A 16634-nucleotide genomic window follows, 5' to 3' on the forward strand; every position below is an offset into this window, starting at 1 on the left:
CGAAACTCGACGAAGAAAAACAGTCGCAGCTTTCATACTTCCTGCAACAAAGGAGCCTCAAGGAGGTCTTCACCAGCTTCCTGTGTTTCTATCTCACTCTGTTGTGCGGTAGCACTTCTATGGGCTGAAGCAAAAAACTCACCAGCCAAAAAACAATAACATCCACATGAATATATCACGAGATGCACATCCAACGCTTTAACCATAACAGTGTAAAATCTGCATTTTGCACTATAGAAGACCCTTTACACTCACTAAAACACTGTGGAACAAACATTATATATAGTGTGGTGGCATTAGTATCTACTTTTATCCTCAGGTAAATATATTTACAGAACCAGAAAACTGTCAATCAAATTTAAATCCAAGTCAGAAAAATATCGAGACTCTACATGTAAGGCGGCATTGCAGGATCTACAAAAACTCTGATTTAGGTAGAATGAAAAGACATTACCTTCTCAAGAAGAAGGTTGTACTCCACAAGTTCATTATAAGACCGCTGCAACTTGTCATTATTAGCATTGATTTCAACAAGTTCAGCTTCTAGCTCTCCAAGCTTTACCTGAATAAGGAGGAAGAAGAGAAAGTATAAGCAAGAAGAAACGGGAAGCATTAAGTACCAAAATATTGTTATATGGAAGTAGGTGAGGAACAGACCTCTCAAGACATAGGTGAACTAACATCCTCTCCAAGGTTTGTGTCATACCATTTCGATATGCTTTTGTGGAACAAACTTGGCCAATGACATCTAATGTGCGTCAAGAAAACAGGGAAGAAGAGAAAACCATAAGGCTATAAATTAATGTATGGAATAAAATAACAACACCGTAAATCAACATAATGTAGGAAAGTTTAACACGGACGCCCTGTACATCATATAGAGAAGTTGTCGATTTCTTTTTATAAATAAAACAAACTCATGAGCGTTTAATAATGGAAGTTTTTCTTTTAAGAGATGAAGATAATATAGGAGACGGGAAATATTAAAAGAGTTTAAACGTCGGTTCACCTTGAAGATCTGTATTGGTGTTGGCAAGAGAAACCAGATGTTGATAAGTCCGGAACCTGTAAAACTCTTCCAGAACAATACCGAAAGACTCGTTGACCTGATGAAAAGCAGTGGTTGCTATGAAACGTACGGAGAAAGGGGAGTCAGTTAGTTTGAAACGGGTGTTGCTTCTGGTGACTTCAAAATCCGAGAGAATATATATTGCCCCATCACACAACGACTTTTCGTATTTTGAAAGATGGGTGACATTGATGGATCCTTTGGATGACAAAACTATAAAAAAAGACCTCAAGTTAGATAAAGATATTATAATCGAGTAATTGACAAAAGAGTTGAGATCGATACAACCTTTTGATCTATTAGCAAGAAATCTACTCACATTAGTTGGCCTCCTTTTTTGACGTTGCGGGCAGGCCAGTGACGAAGCAATCTTCCAACGATCTGCTGGTGTAGGCAGCCAGCTTTGAGATCTGCGAATGAAACAACAGTGGATTCCATGTTAGTAAAGATAAAATTTAGAGAGTGAGGAAATTGTGAGAGGCATGAGGTTGGAAGAGAGGGTATTATATAGGGCTTGACCTTGCACCCATTGAAGAAAAGTTGTGCGGCTTCATTTGAATGACAGGGCATTGAAAGACTTGAGTAACGGTTTTAGAGGAAGACGGTCCGATGGAGATAGTGAAAGGGTTTGAAGGAATTCATGAAGAAGATGAGGGATGTATGAGATGACAGAAGGAAATCAAGATAGGGGGACGGTTGAGGTCGCACATTAACGGCGGCGGAGTGGAGCTGCCAGGAAAAAAGGGTTTCCTTCGATGAGCAGAATAAACATTTAATACATATCGACTCGAAAAGGGCTTAAAAATCTAATTAAAGAACCAAGTAGGAATTATTTACTGGGTTCTCTCCTAAAATTGGACTTCAAAAAAATGGCATTAGTTAACTAATAGACGTGATGACGTGGCTGCACAAGAATAGAGGAAAAGGTAACTTTATATATATAGATTACTTCAATTTGCTTTTGCCCTCAAATCACAAAACCCATTATTATGTTTCTTTTTTTTTCCTTCTTGTAGGTGAAATGATAAATGAAATGTTTTTGAACAAAAGGGAACGAAAGAATGTGAAATGAAGTGTTGTATAATATATTAGAAGCAATTTTGTTTGTGAATGAAAATAATGTTATCAGCATTCTTGACGAACATTACTTGCGACGGTTCGAGCCCAAAACTTGATTTGAGCTTTCATGTCTCTACTTGAATCTTTTGGAACCCAAACCGGGATCGGCTGTCCCACCACCGCTGCGGCTCGTTGGTCTCTCTTCTGTTTTTGTTCGTCTTGCTTCTTCTCTGGATCAATGTCCAAATCCTTCAACATCAGTATCTCTTTCGTGTCGATGCTGCTTAATGTTTTACGCAGCGTTTTGGGGTTTGGGGTTTTTTGTGATTTGACGACCAGTTCTTGAATAGCGTCTTCTGATCTCGAGTTTCTCGGTGGTCTATGCCTTGGAATGCTTGAAACCTGCACAAAGTTTACAAAACTTACTGACCAAAATTCAAAAGTCTCAACAACAACAATGATCCAATCAAATCATCCAAGTATTAGATGAGAGTAATGTAAAAAAGAGAGATCACCTTTGGAGTGTTCTGTTTTGTTGGAGTAAATCCTGAAGAAGAAGAAGAGCTAGCGATGGCTTCACGGATCAGGAATCCCATTCTTGAATCATCGATCTCTTCTTGATCTTGAAACTCATTTCCATCGTCTTCTCTTCCTATGTAACTTGGCAATGTCTGAGTTCTCTGCAAACTACCTCCCATCGGACAACACTGGACACTATTACTAGAACTACTACCTGTTCTGTTTCTTCTCGAACTGTCTTTTATTCCCTTTTCTCGAATCATAGGTTCCTTCTTCTTCAAGTAAGTTCTTCGTTCTTGAACCCTAATCTTCTCAGAGAACTGTCTCCTCATCTTCTTTATCTTCTCAGGCTCGCCTGCACCTTCTTTTTTCTCAATACACGCCGGTGGAGCAGAGTCTTCCCCAGTGGAAGCTTTTAAAAGCTTATTCTCCGAATCCGAATCTCCAATTTTCGGAACTTCGGGTTTGGGACAAGTGGAGGAAGAAGAAGAAGAAGAAGAAGAAGAAGGTGAAGGAGAAAAAGGGTAAGGATCTGAATGACAGTACCTCAAGATCCTTGATCTTCTGTCAAGTAAGTTGTCAAAGAACCAGAAATCTTCGAGAAGATCATCAATGGCTTCGATTTGTTCTAATTCTTGATGATCATTCGAACCAGAATCCATTTTTTTTTTTTAGTTCAGACAAGAAATAACAAAAAGAGATAAGTATGAGTTCTTGTTTCTTCTTCTTCTTCTTCTTTTGTTCGGTTTGTATTTGAAGCATAGATTCTGGAGACTTATTAAGAGGTACCCATGTGGGCAACCATTCAGCACTTATTTTAGTTATTTTTACATTATTTTTCAATGTTTTTATGTGGATTCAATGTTTTTTTGTTTTGGTACATAAATAAAAGAAGAAATATTGAGTAAAACAAAAAGGGAAATAAATTTCAGACTTTTTCCTTAATTATAAGATTCTTTCATTTTTCAATTATTCTGAATTATGGAATGAATATATTTTAACTTCTAGGGAAATATTTTTGACTCCACTTATTTTAAAATTGCAGTGATACAAAAACATCTTGTTGTATATTATAAACCAATTGTATTTTTGGAAAAGAAAAACCCAATAATTAAGTATTGTTAAGTGGATAACTAAACCAAAATTATATAAACAAATCAAGAGGATTTCTGGCAACAACTAAGAAAAATAAGGTTTTCAACAAAAGATATGATTGCTAAGAAACGGCATAATAAGCCCTGTCATGACAGTCAACATGCCATGTGATTCTTAAACTAACATGTAACAAATTGGGTTTTCTATAGTATAAAATAATATTAAACTAACAGCTAAGAATTATTGTAACCTAATAAATACAAAGATATTGGTGATAATATCATAAAATACATGTAATCTAAAAGCAATAACTCTCTCGAGCTCTGAACCTACATATTCTTCTCCAATTATAGTGTGACATTGCATATGCTATATACTTATATACTAGTATGATTTAACAATAACTATGTTCATCAGCCGTAATCTTTATCAGGTGACATGCGGCCAAAGCTAAATCAGTCAATCTAGCTGCGTACCTGAAGATTTGTTGACAATGCTCAAGATACTAATGCTAATCTCATCACAATTATCTCAAGAGAAAGATCCAGAATTAATTAGTAACCAAACAGAAAATGTAAACCTTCAGTAAAAAATATTTATATTTTTTCATACCTGAGCTAAATTAGTTTACCAGTACAGCAAAAATCAATGGCAGAGACACCAGTTGTAACGGGTAACAAAAGATAAAAGATGAATCAATCAAAAAGGCTTCATCTCAGTTGCAATTAACTCTACGAGAGAACCAAGGCAGAGTCTATCATATTTACAATGCAAAGAGCGGTCATCTTCAGTACTTACCGGAACCAATATTCCATCTTTGAAAATGAATACTGGTTCAACCCAAGTCTTAGGGCTTGGATATGTGTTTGCTTCATCTAAGCTCCCTTGCTCTTCAGCAGAGTGACTGCAACATTCAACTGAGGCAAGAAAATTTCCGGATAAGCGTTTGCAAGAACATGCTTCCTTTTCTGGACATCCATCGTGATCTTCAATCTTTGCTTCCTGTGTAGTACCATCGTTTTTGGGAGAGATGAACTTTCTAACAGCAGCAATAAGCTCGACTGATAATGACGAAACCGCATCATGTATACCCTCTGTTGTGATGTAACTTCTACCAACTCTCAATTCGCGAGTAACTAATTTATGCATTGAATCTTGGAGGATGGAGACACACTGGGAGCAGCACCGGTATAAACACACCAAACTAGGGTCATCCAGAGGATTAGTACTTGCAGTCTTTTCAACTTGTTCGGGCATGTTGCTTGCAGATTCTAAGCCATGAACTCCGTCCCAGGCTTTACCATGATCTAAGTCAGCTGATTTGTCGGGATCTTTCAGGGAGAGAGTATTGAATTCCCCAGATCCATTAGGATTTTCTAGGGAAGTAGTTTCTCCTTGAAAGGCAATGGCTGTTGTAGTTTCTACCTCGCATGATCCATGGTGAATTTCATTCTTTTCATGGTCGGCTGCAGGAGAGTTAAGATCAAGAAGGGCAGCCTGCTGTAAGGAACTAACTCCTGAATCCTCGATCATTATTTCAGTATTCGAAATAACATCAACATTTTCTTTGACCAACGTTAAGCCATCCGTACTTTGGGTTGTAAGATGTCCAGTATTTTCACGACAAGGTTCATGATTTGTTCCAGAACGACCATTTGCAATCTCTAGAACTGGCTGAGGACTATCGGTAACATCACCATTTTCTTTGACCAAAGTTAAGCCATCCGTACTTTGGGTTGTAAGATGTCCAGTATCTTCACGAAAAGGTTCATGATTTGTTCCACAACGACCATTTGCCATCTCTAGAACTGGCTGATGACTATCGGTAAGATTACTAGATGTTACAGGGTCTGGCAAATTCATGTTTTGGGTATCTTGTTTCGGGTTTTCTTCTAACCCTTTTGATTGATCAGTTGTTCTCACTGATGGATCGAGTACAGAACATGACAATGGATTCGTCGACTCTGTTTGAGTGGTCGATTCGAAACTGTAAACAATGAAGTTGTGTATGTGTTAGAACAAACATACATAAAAACAATGAAGTTATGTATGTGTTAGAACAAACATACATAAAACAATATACTTTAAGGCGTACCTTCGCATTGCATATACCCAACTATTAACCAAATCTTCCAGATAAGCAACTTGAGACAAAATTCGAATATATCGACATCTGTCCTTTCCAGCATTGATTTTTACACTGATCCGTCCAACTAAGAGCTCAAGAACTTTTCGTACCTCAATGGAGACTTCCCTCAGTGATAAATAGGTGCCTCTATACGCTGATAATCCAACAGCAATAAGGCCTCTGACAATGCCCGATGAATCTTTCCCTTTAACATTGTTGGAATCGGAAGCAGTTATAATCTGCTCTGAGGAATTACAAGGACGAGTGATACACGAATTGAATGGCCATCCTCTCCAAGGACCAGAAACATCTGCACTTGGCCCTTGCTTAAGCTTTGATGTAACCCAACAAAGTTCAGCGAACTGAGGATACCGTAGGATTTGATAACCAAATGTGGAGACAGCTAACTGCAGGCTTGATTTCGGTTTCACATTAATGTTGATAGGTAATGGTAGAACTTTTAAAGAGCCATCATCAAGAGGTTTTGATTTACCAACTGCTCCTTCCCTTGCGCCATGATCAGTATTATTCTGATAACCTGCATCTCTGCAACCGTGGTCAGGATCCTCTCTTTGGTATTTCTTCTGTATGTCACAGTGAGTATGGGTTCTCTGATGCACCAAATGAAGGAAAACTTGGACTGCCCGCCTTGACAACTCAGTAGCAGACAGGTCAATGGCTATATCCTGGTCAGAATTTTCCGTGACTTGTACAGTGAATTGTGGAACAGCCTCAGACATAGTTGGCTGATACTCCTTTGAAAGGTCAGTCTTAAAGAACTGTTGTATCTTAGCAGGCAGGAGTTTGTAGGGCATGCCAGAAGTAGCCTATCACCAAAAATAAACAATTTTAGTATAGAGACTGTCTTCTCAGAGACTGGTAATCAACAAAAAGCATAGTACACAGCTTACATTACCACCCTTCACAAAAAGATGGAAAAAAAAATGACTAACCAAAATTACTGTAACTAAATTAACAAGAAGTCCAGACAGCCCATTATTAACTACTGCCGAAACAAGGAAAATATATTGAAGAAAACAATATTATGTAAGAAGTTAAGCATACCAGAATCATCATCTTTGTGGAAACTCGCAACGATTCTACTTGCTCAAAAAATGTGTTCCAAGCATGGGAAACTTGAGCAGCATTCTGCAATGCCTTTTCCTCTCCCATCTCTGGAAAAATGGCAGAACAATTTTCCTTCACAGGATCATCATCACACTCGACCTCCTCACTCAGTGGAGTTTCTGTCTTTACAGCCCACAAGTCAATCCTTGGCATGAATACAACACATGATTTCCTGCTAGCACATTTAACTACAAGCAGACAAGATATTCCAGTTACGAAATTGTATGTAAGACTAAACAAAAAAATGTTATGTAAATGATTAAATATCCTCAATACTGAAGTAACAGCATGAAAATTATATAACAAAATACGTACTTAACAAGTGAGTTATGCCTAACACCAGATCCCCATTTCCTTCTTGTGAAATTGTTGCTGTGTCTATCTTCTGCATCTCTGCATTACCAATAAAACAATGCAAGATACATGAAGCAAGATGTCGTTGACCAGATTTAGGTCCTCCAGCAATAAGCAGTTGGAACCCTGACTTGCTCGTCGAGTCTACAGAAGCACTTCCCAGAAGCCCAGGATGTCGGCAAACTTTGTGTACCATGAATTGTGCAGAACCCAAACTACAGTCGTCAGCACCAGGAATGCTTGCAACAGATCTAACCAAGTCACAACCTCCATCTAGTATCCCAGCATAAGAAAGTCTTTGTACTATATCCTTTACAACATCTACATCTTGGAGAAGAGTATCAACATGAGACCACCAACCACCCTCAGTTATCTTTTTGTCGCTCAAAGCAGAACGGATCACATTTTGGACATCAACCGCAGCTTTGGAAAGAAGAGGTGGTAGCAAGATACGTTCTTCAAGATGAAAAGCAACAAGTAAAGAACACAATGGTCGCAACAGAGAAGGCACCAAGTAAGTAGGAAGCGGGGCAGAAAATATATCACTAGCTGCTATTCCCGCACCTCTACGTGAACATGGGGGTGGGGAGCGGGATAAAGCTTCCAACCACTCTTTTTCTTCAACTGAGAAGGATGGAAGAGCAGCACGATTACTACTAGACACTCCCAACTCTGCAGCGGCCAAAGATTCTTGCAAAGGGAAACTCCTATTTAAGGCAATCATGGCAGCTTGTGTGCAGAGAGCTTGTATATCCGCACCAGCAAAACCGGCAGTTTCTTTAGCAATCCACTTGAGCAAGTATCCAGACACTGGCTTAGGCCACTTCCTCGTATGGAGTGAGATGATTGCAGCCCTATCGTCGACGGATGGTAGTGGAAAATATATCTCCCTATCAAATCTCCCAGGCCTCCTTAACGCTGGGTCAATAGCATCAGGGTAGTTTGTTGCACCTATGACCACCACTGAGCCACGCGACTTTAAGCCATCTAGTAAAGCAAGCAATGTGGATACAACAGAGCTATGTGTTTGATCTTGATGCCTTGACCGCTTGGGAGCGAGACCATCTATTTCGTCAAAAAATATGATGGATGGTTGGCATTTTTCAGCGACCTGAAACAAAAGCCTCAACTGGCGCTCAGCGTCACCAACGTATTTTCCCAGACAGTCTGCCCCTTTACGGGCAAAGTAGGCAATCCTTCTATTACCACGAGCAAGGGAACCGATCAGCGCTCGAACCACAAGAGTTTTTCCAGTTCCAGGATGTCCATGCAAGAGGATACCTCTTGGAGGTGTAAGTCCTAAGTTATCAAAGAATTCTGGATATAGTAAGGGTATAAGAACAACCTCTTTCATACATTGAGTTACACCCTCAAGCCCAGCAACAGAGTCCCATCCCTCAAATGCCTTTCCACTTTCAGAATCAGATCCCCCAATATACTCAGGAGCAACTCTTAACAGATCTCGATGCAGTCTCTTGCTTTCACGTTTTAAAAATTCTTCATCTTCACCACACTTCTCAAACCACTTTTCCTCCGCTTCTACATCCTTACGCCAGGCATCATTTGAGTGTTTCTTCATCTCCAATCGCATCCTCTTGGCTTTCATCTTCTTCATTCTGACTTGACATTGACGACCATAGGGTTGGAAATGATGTCTATGGTCTGTGCAAGCAATGAGAAATTTACGGTGATCAAAGATGCAACCATTAGCTCGTGCACAAGGCTGCGAAATACAGAACACCACAAAGAAATTGTCAGAGCAAGATACAGTAACATTTCCAGTTTATTAGCCTATATCTCAGGTGAGGAAGGGAAACCAGAAAGGGAGTAGTAATAGACCAAATGATAGGTTCTTGGACATCGATCAACCCGACAACCAATGGTTGCCCCAGGTCTTGAACAACGAGTGCATTTTAAAGACCTCCCTCTGAAAAGTGCCGCCCTTATATTCTTTAAGCATCCTACACCAGCAAAATAAACCTGCAGTAAAAGAGTAAACATTAACGTTTACAGAAAACAGAGTTCAGTAAAAGGGAAATTACTGAGACGACAGTAAGAGCATAGTTACAACAGATAAATAAATGTCAAGACCCTTTGTATTGCTTAGATCAAGGAATAGAGAAGCCTAGAAAATCAAGAAATTTGACAAGCCTTTTTGTATATTCTGCTCTTTAACTGTTGTATTACATTTTCATCAAGTACAGCAATGGCAAATACAACCATGAGAGATATATCAATAGTTACGAAACAAAATCACAGAACAACGAAAGATTAGGCGAGAAAAAAAACACCAGAGTGATAATACTGTGACAGAATTGAACACACAATGTGTGTAAATGAACCCATAGAAACATATAACATTGAAGCGAGAAACACATGTAAATGCACCTAAGCAATCAAAAGACGTGTTGTGTCATATAATCAGAACCACACATTACCTCTGGACTCCAAACGGCACAATTCTGATGAACCCAAGTTCCAGAAATTCCAAAACGATCATTTATAGGACCCAGCAGACGGCCAAGCCATCCAGTATCATCGCCAAAACCATCCAAGATGTCATAGTTTGGCTCCTCTGCCGATGAAGACTCGCTATGTTCCTCTACGTTACTGTCACCATTATCTTGCATCAACTTCTTTGGGAGTTTGCCATCAGTACCAACTCCACATAAACCACATCTTCTGGTTTGTTTGAAGATTGGCTTACCAAGTCTATCTAATGAAGTGCAAATTGAGTCAACTACCTTCTTGCAAGTTTCATTCTGAATAGGTAACTCATCAAGCATTTCCACACTTTCATCCACTCTAATGAGAAACTCACTTAGTTCTTCGGTCTTATCATGAGATGGTGTACTAGAAACACCTGGCTCTCCGATAACATCATTCTGCTTCAAACTCTCACTAACCTCGATGCTAGCTTCACGAAGTTGTTCAGGATGTAAAGTATCTTCTTTTCTGTTCTCAACTTTATCACCAACATCATTATCATCCTCCGGTATACCAGTGCCACCGCCACTTCCAGAAACTATTACACCCATCTCCGTAATCACATCTTCAACTCCCATCTCAATCTCATTTTCCAATCCTTCCATTTGATTCCGACTTTCATTTTGCACTGCTTCCATTCTAACATCAGTATCATCTCTCATTTCATCCACATTAGCTTCAGTCTCACTTCCTGTCTTCTCTGCACTACCTTGAGTCTCACTTTCCCCCTCTTCATCACTATCATCAGTCTCACTGTCAGTAGTGTCTGTTCCCTCCTCGCTCTCACTCTCCGTTCCATCAACTTCATTCTCACTCTCTAAAACAACGGATCTTTTGGTAGCCTTCTTTTTCTTCTTCTTATCATCTTCCTCTCTAACTTCACTGTCAGCCTGCATTGATTCATCAGACTCGCTAGCACTCTCATCATCTTCAGAATTACTAGTATCTGAATCTTTTCCCTCATCTTCCGAACTTTCGATTTCTGTAACTTCCACTGGCGTTTTTGTTGTTTTAATCAGCTTCCCACCTTTAGGGAATCCTCTTTCCTCTTCCCTTTCTCTTGCCACTGCTTTTTCACTCAACTCATAGGAACTATTTCTGAAAACGAGTTTTCTTCTCTCCTTAACCGTACCTCTCTGTCTCCTACTCGCTTGAAAACCGACGTTCCTCCTCCTTGACCTCAACCTAGATTTCCAACCATCCGAGGTATCCAAATCCCCCTTCTCCTCCTCCTTAGTCACTCTCTCTATACTACTGGACCTCCTCCTATCCCCGTGATTATTAGAACGCTGCCTTTTCTTTGGAGGAGCAGGAGAAGCGTCCAAGATGGACGGTATCTTCCTGACCCTAGAGCTCCTCCGAAGTTCAGAGTCAGCACCACCATCTCTATCTATCGACTCTCCATGGTTTTTTTTGTATTCCTCTTCACATATTGCAGTAAGCTTCTTACTCTTCTTCCCAGAAGGAGAACCCAAAGGATTCTTTCTCACCACATGCGATGATTTCATGACGAATCAAACAGGCATACAACTGTTCTTCTCAATGCTGAACCAAATGAACATAAGAAAACACTCACCGAACCATACGCCTTCCAAAATGAGGCAGTGTATCGCGACGGAGGTGCTTAAGAAAACGCATCAGAGCGACTCCATGATCAGCCCATTTATTTGGTAGAATCTAATCCGAATGAACCCAAACCCTAGATCCTGATTTCGACTAATTTAACTTAAGAAATTACGATTGTGATGATAAAATTGAAACCTCCTTCGCCTCCAAGAAGTTCGTCTCTCCGGTGATTACTCCTCCTCAATTTGCCTCGGAGTCTTGGGTCTCCCACGGTGGCGCTAGTCAAATAAAAAAATACTAGAAAATTGTTGGAATTGATATAAAATAATTAGCCACGCTCATTTGAAGCGAGTGAATCTCAGCCGCGTGATGCCCAGTAAACCTAACCGTCGATTTTCTCAAGAACCAATAAGATTCGAGTTGTGTTTGACTTAACAGTTAACACACGCAGCTCTGAAGGCCGAAACTGGGCTTACTCCTGGGCCTCTTGTTTTTTGGGGTGCTATTCTTAGCAAAATGCCGCCAACCAATTTTATTTTTATGTACAATATAAACCCTCATACTCATAATATATTCATACAGAAGAAAATGGGAGAGCTCTTATCAACTTAGATCTCTAATAATATATATATATATAATAAAAGAAAGAACTCTAACTAATTCGAAGAAATAATACTTGCTTTAAATTTAATCATGCGAGTTTTTGTAATTATTATTTAGACATTACGTTCAAAATTATAAAGTTCATCCTGCTATGTATTTTTTTAACTTGAATCTCATCTACGAACTTCTTATATATATATAAAAATATATATAATATAGAATCAAAAATCATATCAATGAGGCTTTTTCATTGTTTTAAAATCCAAGCATCCCAATCACAATAGGGTTTTTTTTCACCAATTTTGCAAACTTTATAGCAGCTTTATTTACTTGGTACAAATTTATGTAATGTTTTTTTTAATTGAACAATTTTATTGAATAGCATCCCAATTACTCTGTGCATCGATAGAGCAAATGGCGACGAACATTCAGAACGCCAACGTGCAAGTTCATCGTTAACCTATATTTAATTAGGTAGTAGTCCGTCCGTTAGACGGTTTGTTTTTATTTTTTAGTTTTTGCATGAATTTTATTTTTTAATTGTGTTTTCAATAAATTTGGATATACATAAATTTATATGTTTTATTGTGTTTTTATTACTTAAATTTGTTATTTTTACCAACTAATTTATATTGTATCTGTAGACTATAACTTTATAACAAAATATTAAATACAATTACAAAAAACTAACTATTTGACATATATATTGTTTTACCTTTTTTTTGTGCAACGTACATTGTTTTATTTAATATAATGAAATAACTCTTTTTGATTGGTTAGTATGAGAGACCATTTTTTATTATATATAAATTTGCATTTTTATTATAATATTTTTTTTAAAATGTGTAAGATATTTTATGATAATGTGTTAGTTATTTTTATTTTATTTTATATATATTTTTTTTTTGTTTTTTAATGTTTTCATGAAACTAGGATTTGTACGTGGAATTACATACGATTTGATCAGAGCTTTAACAATTAGTAAAAACATTTCTCTTTTATGTATGATCCTTATATTTGTTTTTTCCCTATACAACATCAACTTTTAATAGAGTCACTTTTTCTATTTTTTTTTTTAATAATGAAACTAATTAATAAGGAATTCTCTTTTAGTCATCATCTCCACCGACGGCAGATCAACGGCGACTCTAGTAGGACCTTACCATTGGAGGAGGTAGAAATTGGTCTTTGTAGATATATTGGTTCTTAAGAATTAGTTTTTTTGAAGACATATTGGTCTTTGTAGGACCTTACCATTGGAGGAGGTAGAAATTAAGAATTCTTAATGAGTCCTAAATTATAAAATATGCTAAATTTATATTTAAAATATTGGCATGAGTTCTTACCAATAAAGATGGTCTAATATACAGAAGAAAATGGAAGAGCTCTTATCAACAGATATTTAGACCTCTAAATCTGCAAAACCTTCTCTCACTCACCACATGGTCCACATCACACTGTCTTCTTCCCTGTGCTTGTCTAAGAGTAAGAGAGACTAATCTTCTCTAATACTCAAAATCTTTGTTGTATTCTAAACTTGAATTGTGTATTCATGAGTGTTTGTACTGAGGACTGCACAACACTAAATAAATATCGATTTTTGGGGAAAGAGAAGTTTGTTCTTTTATTAACGATAAGAATTCGAGGTCGTCACTAGAACGAGTCAAGATCATGCTCGTCAGTTCACAGGAGAACTGACAAGTGAGTCACGACGAGCTCGGAAGCTAACGAGAATTATACAGGAAATAATAACTATGATTAGACACAAAGTTTTGCTCTCGGAGTATTGTACGTGAGTCTGATCGATCTTCTCCAGCGAGTACTATTGCTTTATATAACGGACTGTAGACCGAGGGTTTTCTAGGGTTTCCATCATGAATTCCCGAGATTGCCCTTTACGATTTTATTAATGACTTTCATCCAATTTTGTCGGGCCGAAATCGCAATTATCTTGTCTTGTTGGGCCGAGTGGCATATTGGGCGCATCCCATGTCCAACAATAGTCCCCCCCTTAGTCCGGGGAGCGTCAGCTTTTTTGCGATCGGCGGGCATGCTTGTATTGTCTGTAATATGCCTGCTCGGCACAGTTTGTCTCGGATTGCTCCTGGGAAATGAATATTGCTACAGTGAATCTTCCATAATTTCTTCTGTAACCCCTGTAAAACCTTCGGTAGCCCTGGGCATTCGGGTCCATGGGTCGGATCTGGGTAGGAACCGATCGGGTCCGGTTCTTTCGGTTACATAAATTTTTTATCCATTTAAGAACCGTTAAGATTCGGTTCGGATCTCGGTTCGGTTCCTCTCGGTTCCGGATCGGTTCGGTTCTACAATTTTTGGAACCAAATCAGAACCGAAACTTGAAATTCAATTTTTGGTTCGGGTAAAATGGATCCATTTGTACCCGAATGTAGAAAAATACCCGAAAATGAAAACATAAACTTGAGACATCATAGTTCAAAGTTCAAACTTATTTCCTAACAACAAGAGTTCAAAGTCTAAAGAGATGAGCAAAGTTCAAAGACAATAAGACATCAAACACCAAACAAGAGACATCAAAGTTCAGACAACAAGAGCAAGACAAACAAAAACAGAAAAACTTGAGACATCACACACCAAAGTTCCATCAAACTATCAAAGAGACAAAGATCAAACTTGAAACTTGAATGCTACTTGAAACCGTAACCGTCCTTGCCTCCTTGGCTTGGCTCCTTGCGAGTTGAATTCATTTCATACTCTACATAACAAAACAGACATCAAACTTAACATTCAAACTTAAAATTCATCAAAGAGATGAGAGATCGAAAGTGTTTCATCAAAGAGAGTAAGAGACATCAAACTTACTCTAGTACTCTACAGTCCTTGCAAGTTGAACTCAGGATCAAACTCTACATAACACAACAAAACAAAAGATCAATTCAGAAACAGAAAGTAAAAAGCACATTTGAGTTAAAAGAGTTTAATAGAAGATATAATTACCTCGCATGAGCTCATCTTGCAACTCCACATCCGCAAGCAATTGTTGGATTGTTATCACTCCTTTTTCATTGACATGAATCTCACATTTCATCCATTGCTCTGTGCACATCAAGACTTCAATCATGTAGTGGGTTAAGCAGCTTCTTTGTGGGTTCAATATCCTCCCACTAGTGCTAAATGCAGATTCTGATGCTACTGAAGACACTTGCATTGCAAGTATGTCTCTAGCAATAAGTGATAGAACAGGGAACTTTGGGCTATTGATCCTCCACCAAGATAGCAAATCATACTCAGCACCATTTAGAAGGGTTGGATTCTCCACATTTTCTTTCAAATACAACTCCAGCTCATTTGATGAATCTTGAATTCCTAGTTCTTTAACCACATCTTTGTAGAGACTCTCCATGCTTTCAAAACCAACAGTTCTCTCACAATAATCATTTCCAACTTGTTCTTGAGACTAAAAAGTTGCTCTTTGGGACTGAGTAGATGTCTCTGATTCACCACTGCCACTTCTATTGACTAAAACACTATACTCTGCAAACATATCCTTGAGGATTTGCAAGACTGAATCATGAAGATGATTAGCCTCAACACTATTCTTACCATAAAGTGTGTCAAAACAAAGCTGAGCAAACTTCATCTTCTTTCTTGGGTCGAATATACTTGCTACTATCAACAACTTATTCATTTCAACCTTCTCTCCAAAAGGATCCCAATACTTCTCTAATTTCTCTAACATAACCAATGCTTTCCATCTCAAATTTGCATCAGGACCAGTACTTGCAGTTAGAGCAGTAATGTTTTTTAAGATGGTAACTATCTCATTGTATATCTTGTGGGAGCAAACAGAAGTTGAAGCTGATAGTACTAGTGTAGACTTGTAAAAGATGGCAAGAAATTGAACCAACCTCTCAACTGCATCGAAATCTTTCTTGACTGCTGGTCCAACCCTTTTTGTCCCATCCACTTTTTCCTCAAAGTAGTCATTATAGACTTTGTCTTCAGCTTGCATCTTTTCAAATGCCACCCTAAACCTCAAAGCTTGTTCTAACATAAGGTAAGTGGAGTTCCATCTGGTCTTGACATCTAAAGGTATGCTTCCACGTTTAACTTTTGCTGTTTCCACTCGAAGATCAAATGTTTTCAATCTGTCTGTTGTACCTCTCAGATAATTAATCCCATTCCTGATGGCAGCCACACTGTCATCTACCTCTGTCAGACCATCCTTCACAATCAAATTCAATATATGAGTGGCACACCTTAGATGCAAATAATCACCTTTAAGAATAAATGCATCATTCCCATTAAGCTGTGTAAATGCTTCCTTGAATCTCCTTATTGCTGAACTGTTAGCAGTGGCATTGTCTACTGTGATGCAAAAGATCTTCTTGATGTCCCACTCTTCCATACAATCCATAAGAACCTTGGAGATTGTTGAACCTTTATGATCTGGAACATTCTTGAAACCAATGATCAGCTTCTTTAACTTCCACCAAGCATCAATATAATGAGCAGTAATGACCATATAACTATTTCCAGTATATGGAGCCACCCAAATATCGGTTGTTAATGACAACCTCTGTTTATTCTCCCCAAGCAGCTTCTTCATAGCTGCTTTCCTCTTAACAAACATCTCCACAACATCTC

At 38.3% G+C, this 16634-nt stretch overlaps 2 protein-coding genes and 1 long non-coding RNA gene across 3 annotated transcripts; all 3 read right to left on the reverse strand.

Annotated features, from left to right (window-relative positions):
* LOC104745797 lies at positions 2005-3424 on the reverse strand. Its single transcript, XM_010467151.2, has 2 exons — positions 2644-3424; positions 2005-2530 (listed from the first exon to the last, which is right to left on the reverse strand). The coding sequence occupies exons 1-2, from the start codon at positions 3307-3309 to the stop codon at positions 2195-2197; spliced, it is 1002 nt and encodes a 333-aa protein (XP_010465453.1). The 5' UTR covers positions 3310-3424; the 3' UTR covers positions 2005-2194.
* LOC104745798 lies at positions 4312-11692 on the reverse strand. The gene is made up of 6 exons (XM_010467152.1): positions 9791-11692; positions 9192-9332; positions 7314-9075; positions 6936-7186; positions 5838-6697; positions 4312-5729 (listed from the first exon to the last, which is right to left on the reverse strand). Exons 1-6 carry the CDS (start codon positions 11345-11347, stop codon positions 4442-4444), a joined length of 5859 nt encoding a protein of 1952 aa, XP_010465454.1. The 5' UTR covers positions 11348-11692; the 3' UTR covers positions 4312-4441.
* LOC104745799 lies at positions 14642-15146 on the reverse strand. The gene is made up of 3 exons (XR_760779.2): positions 14985-15146; positions 14850-14893; positions 14642-14742 (listed from the first exon to the last, which is right to left on the reverse strand). It is a non-coding gene; the product is annotated as an uncharacterized LOC104745799 (long non-coding RNA).

This window comes from Camelina sativa, chromosome 15, assembly GCF_000633955.1.
Source record: "Camelina sativa cultivar DH55 chromosome 15, Cs, whole genome shotgun sequence".
NCBI lineage: Eukaryota > Viridiplantae > Streptophyta > Magnoliopsida > Brassicales > Brassicaceae > Camelina > Camelina sativa.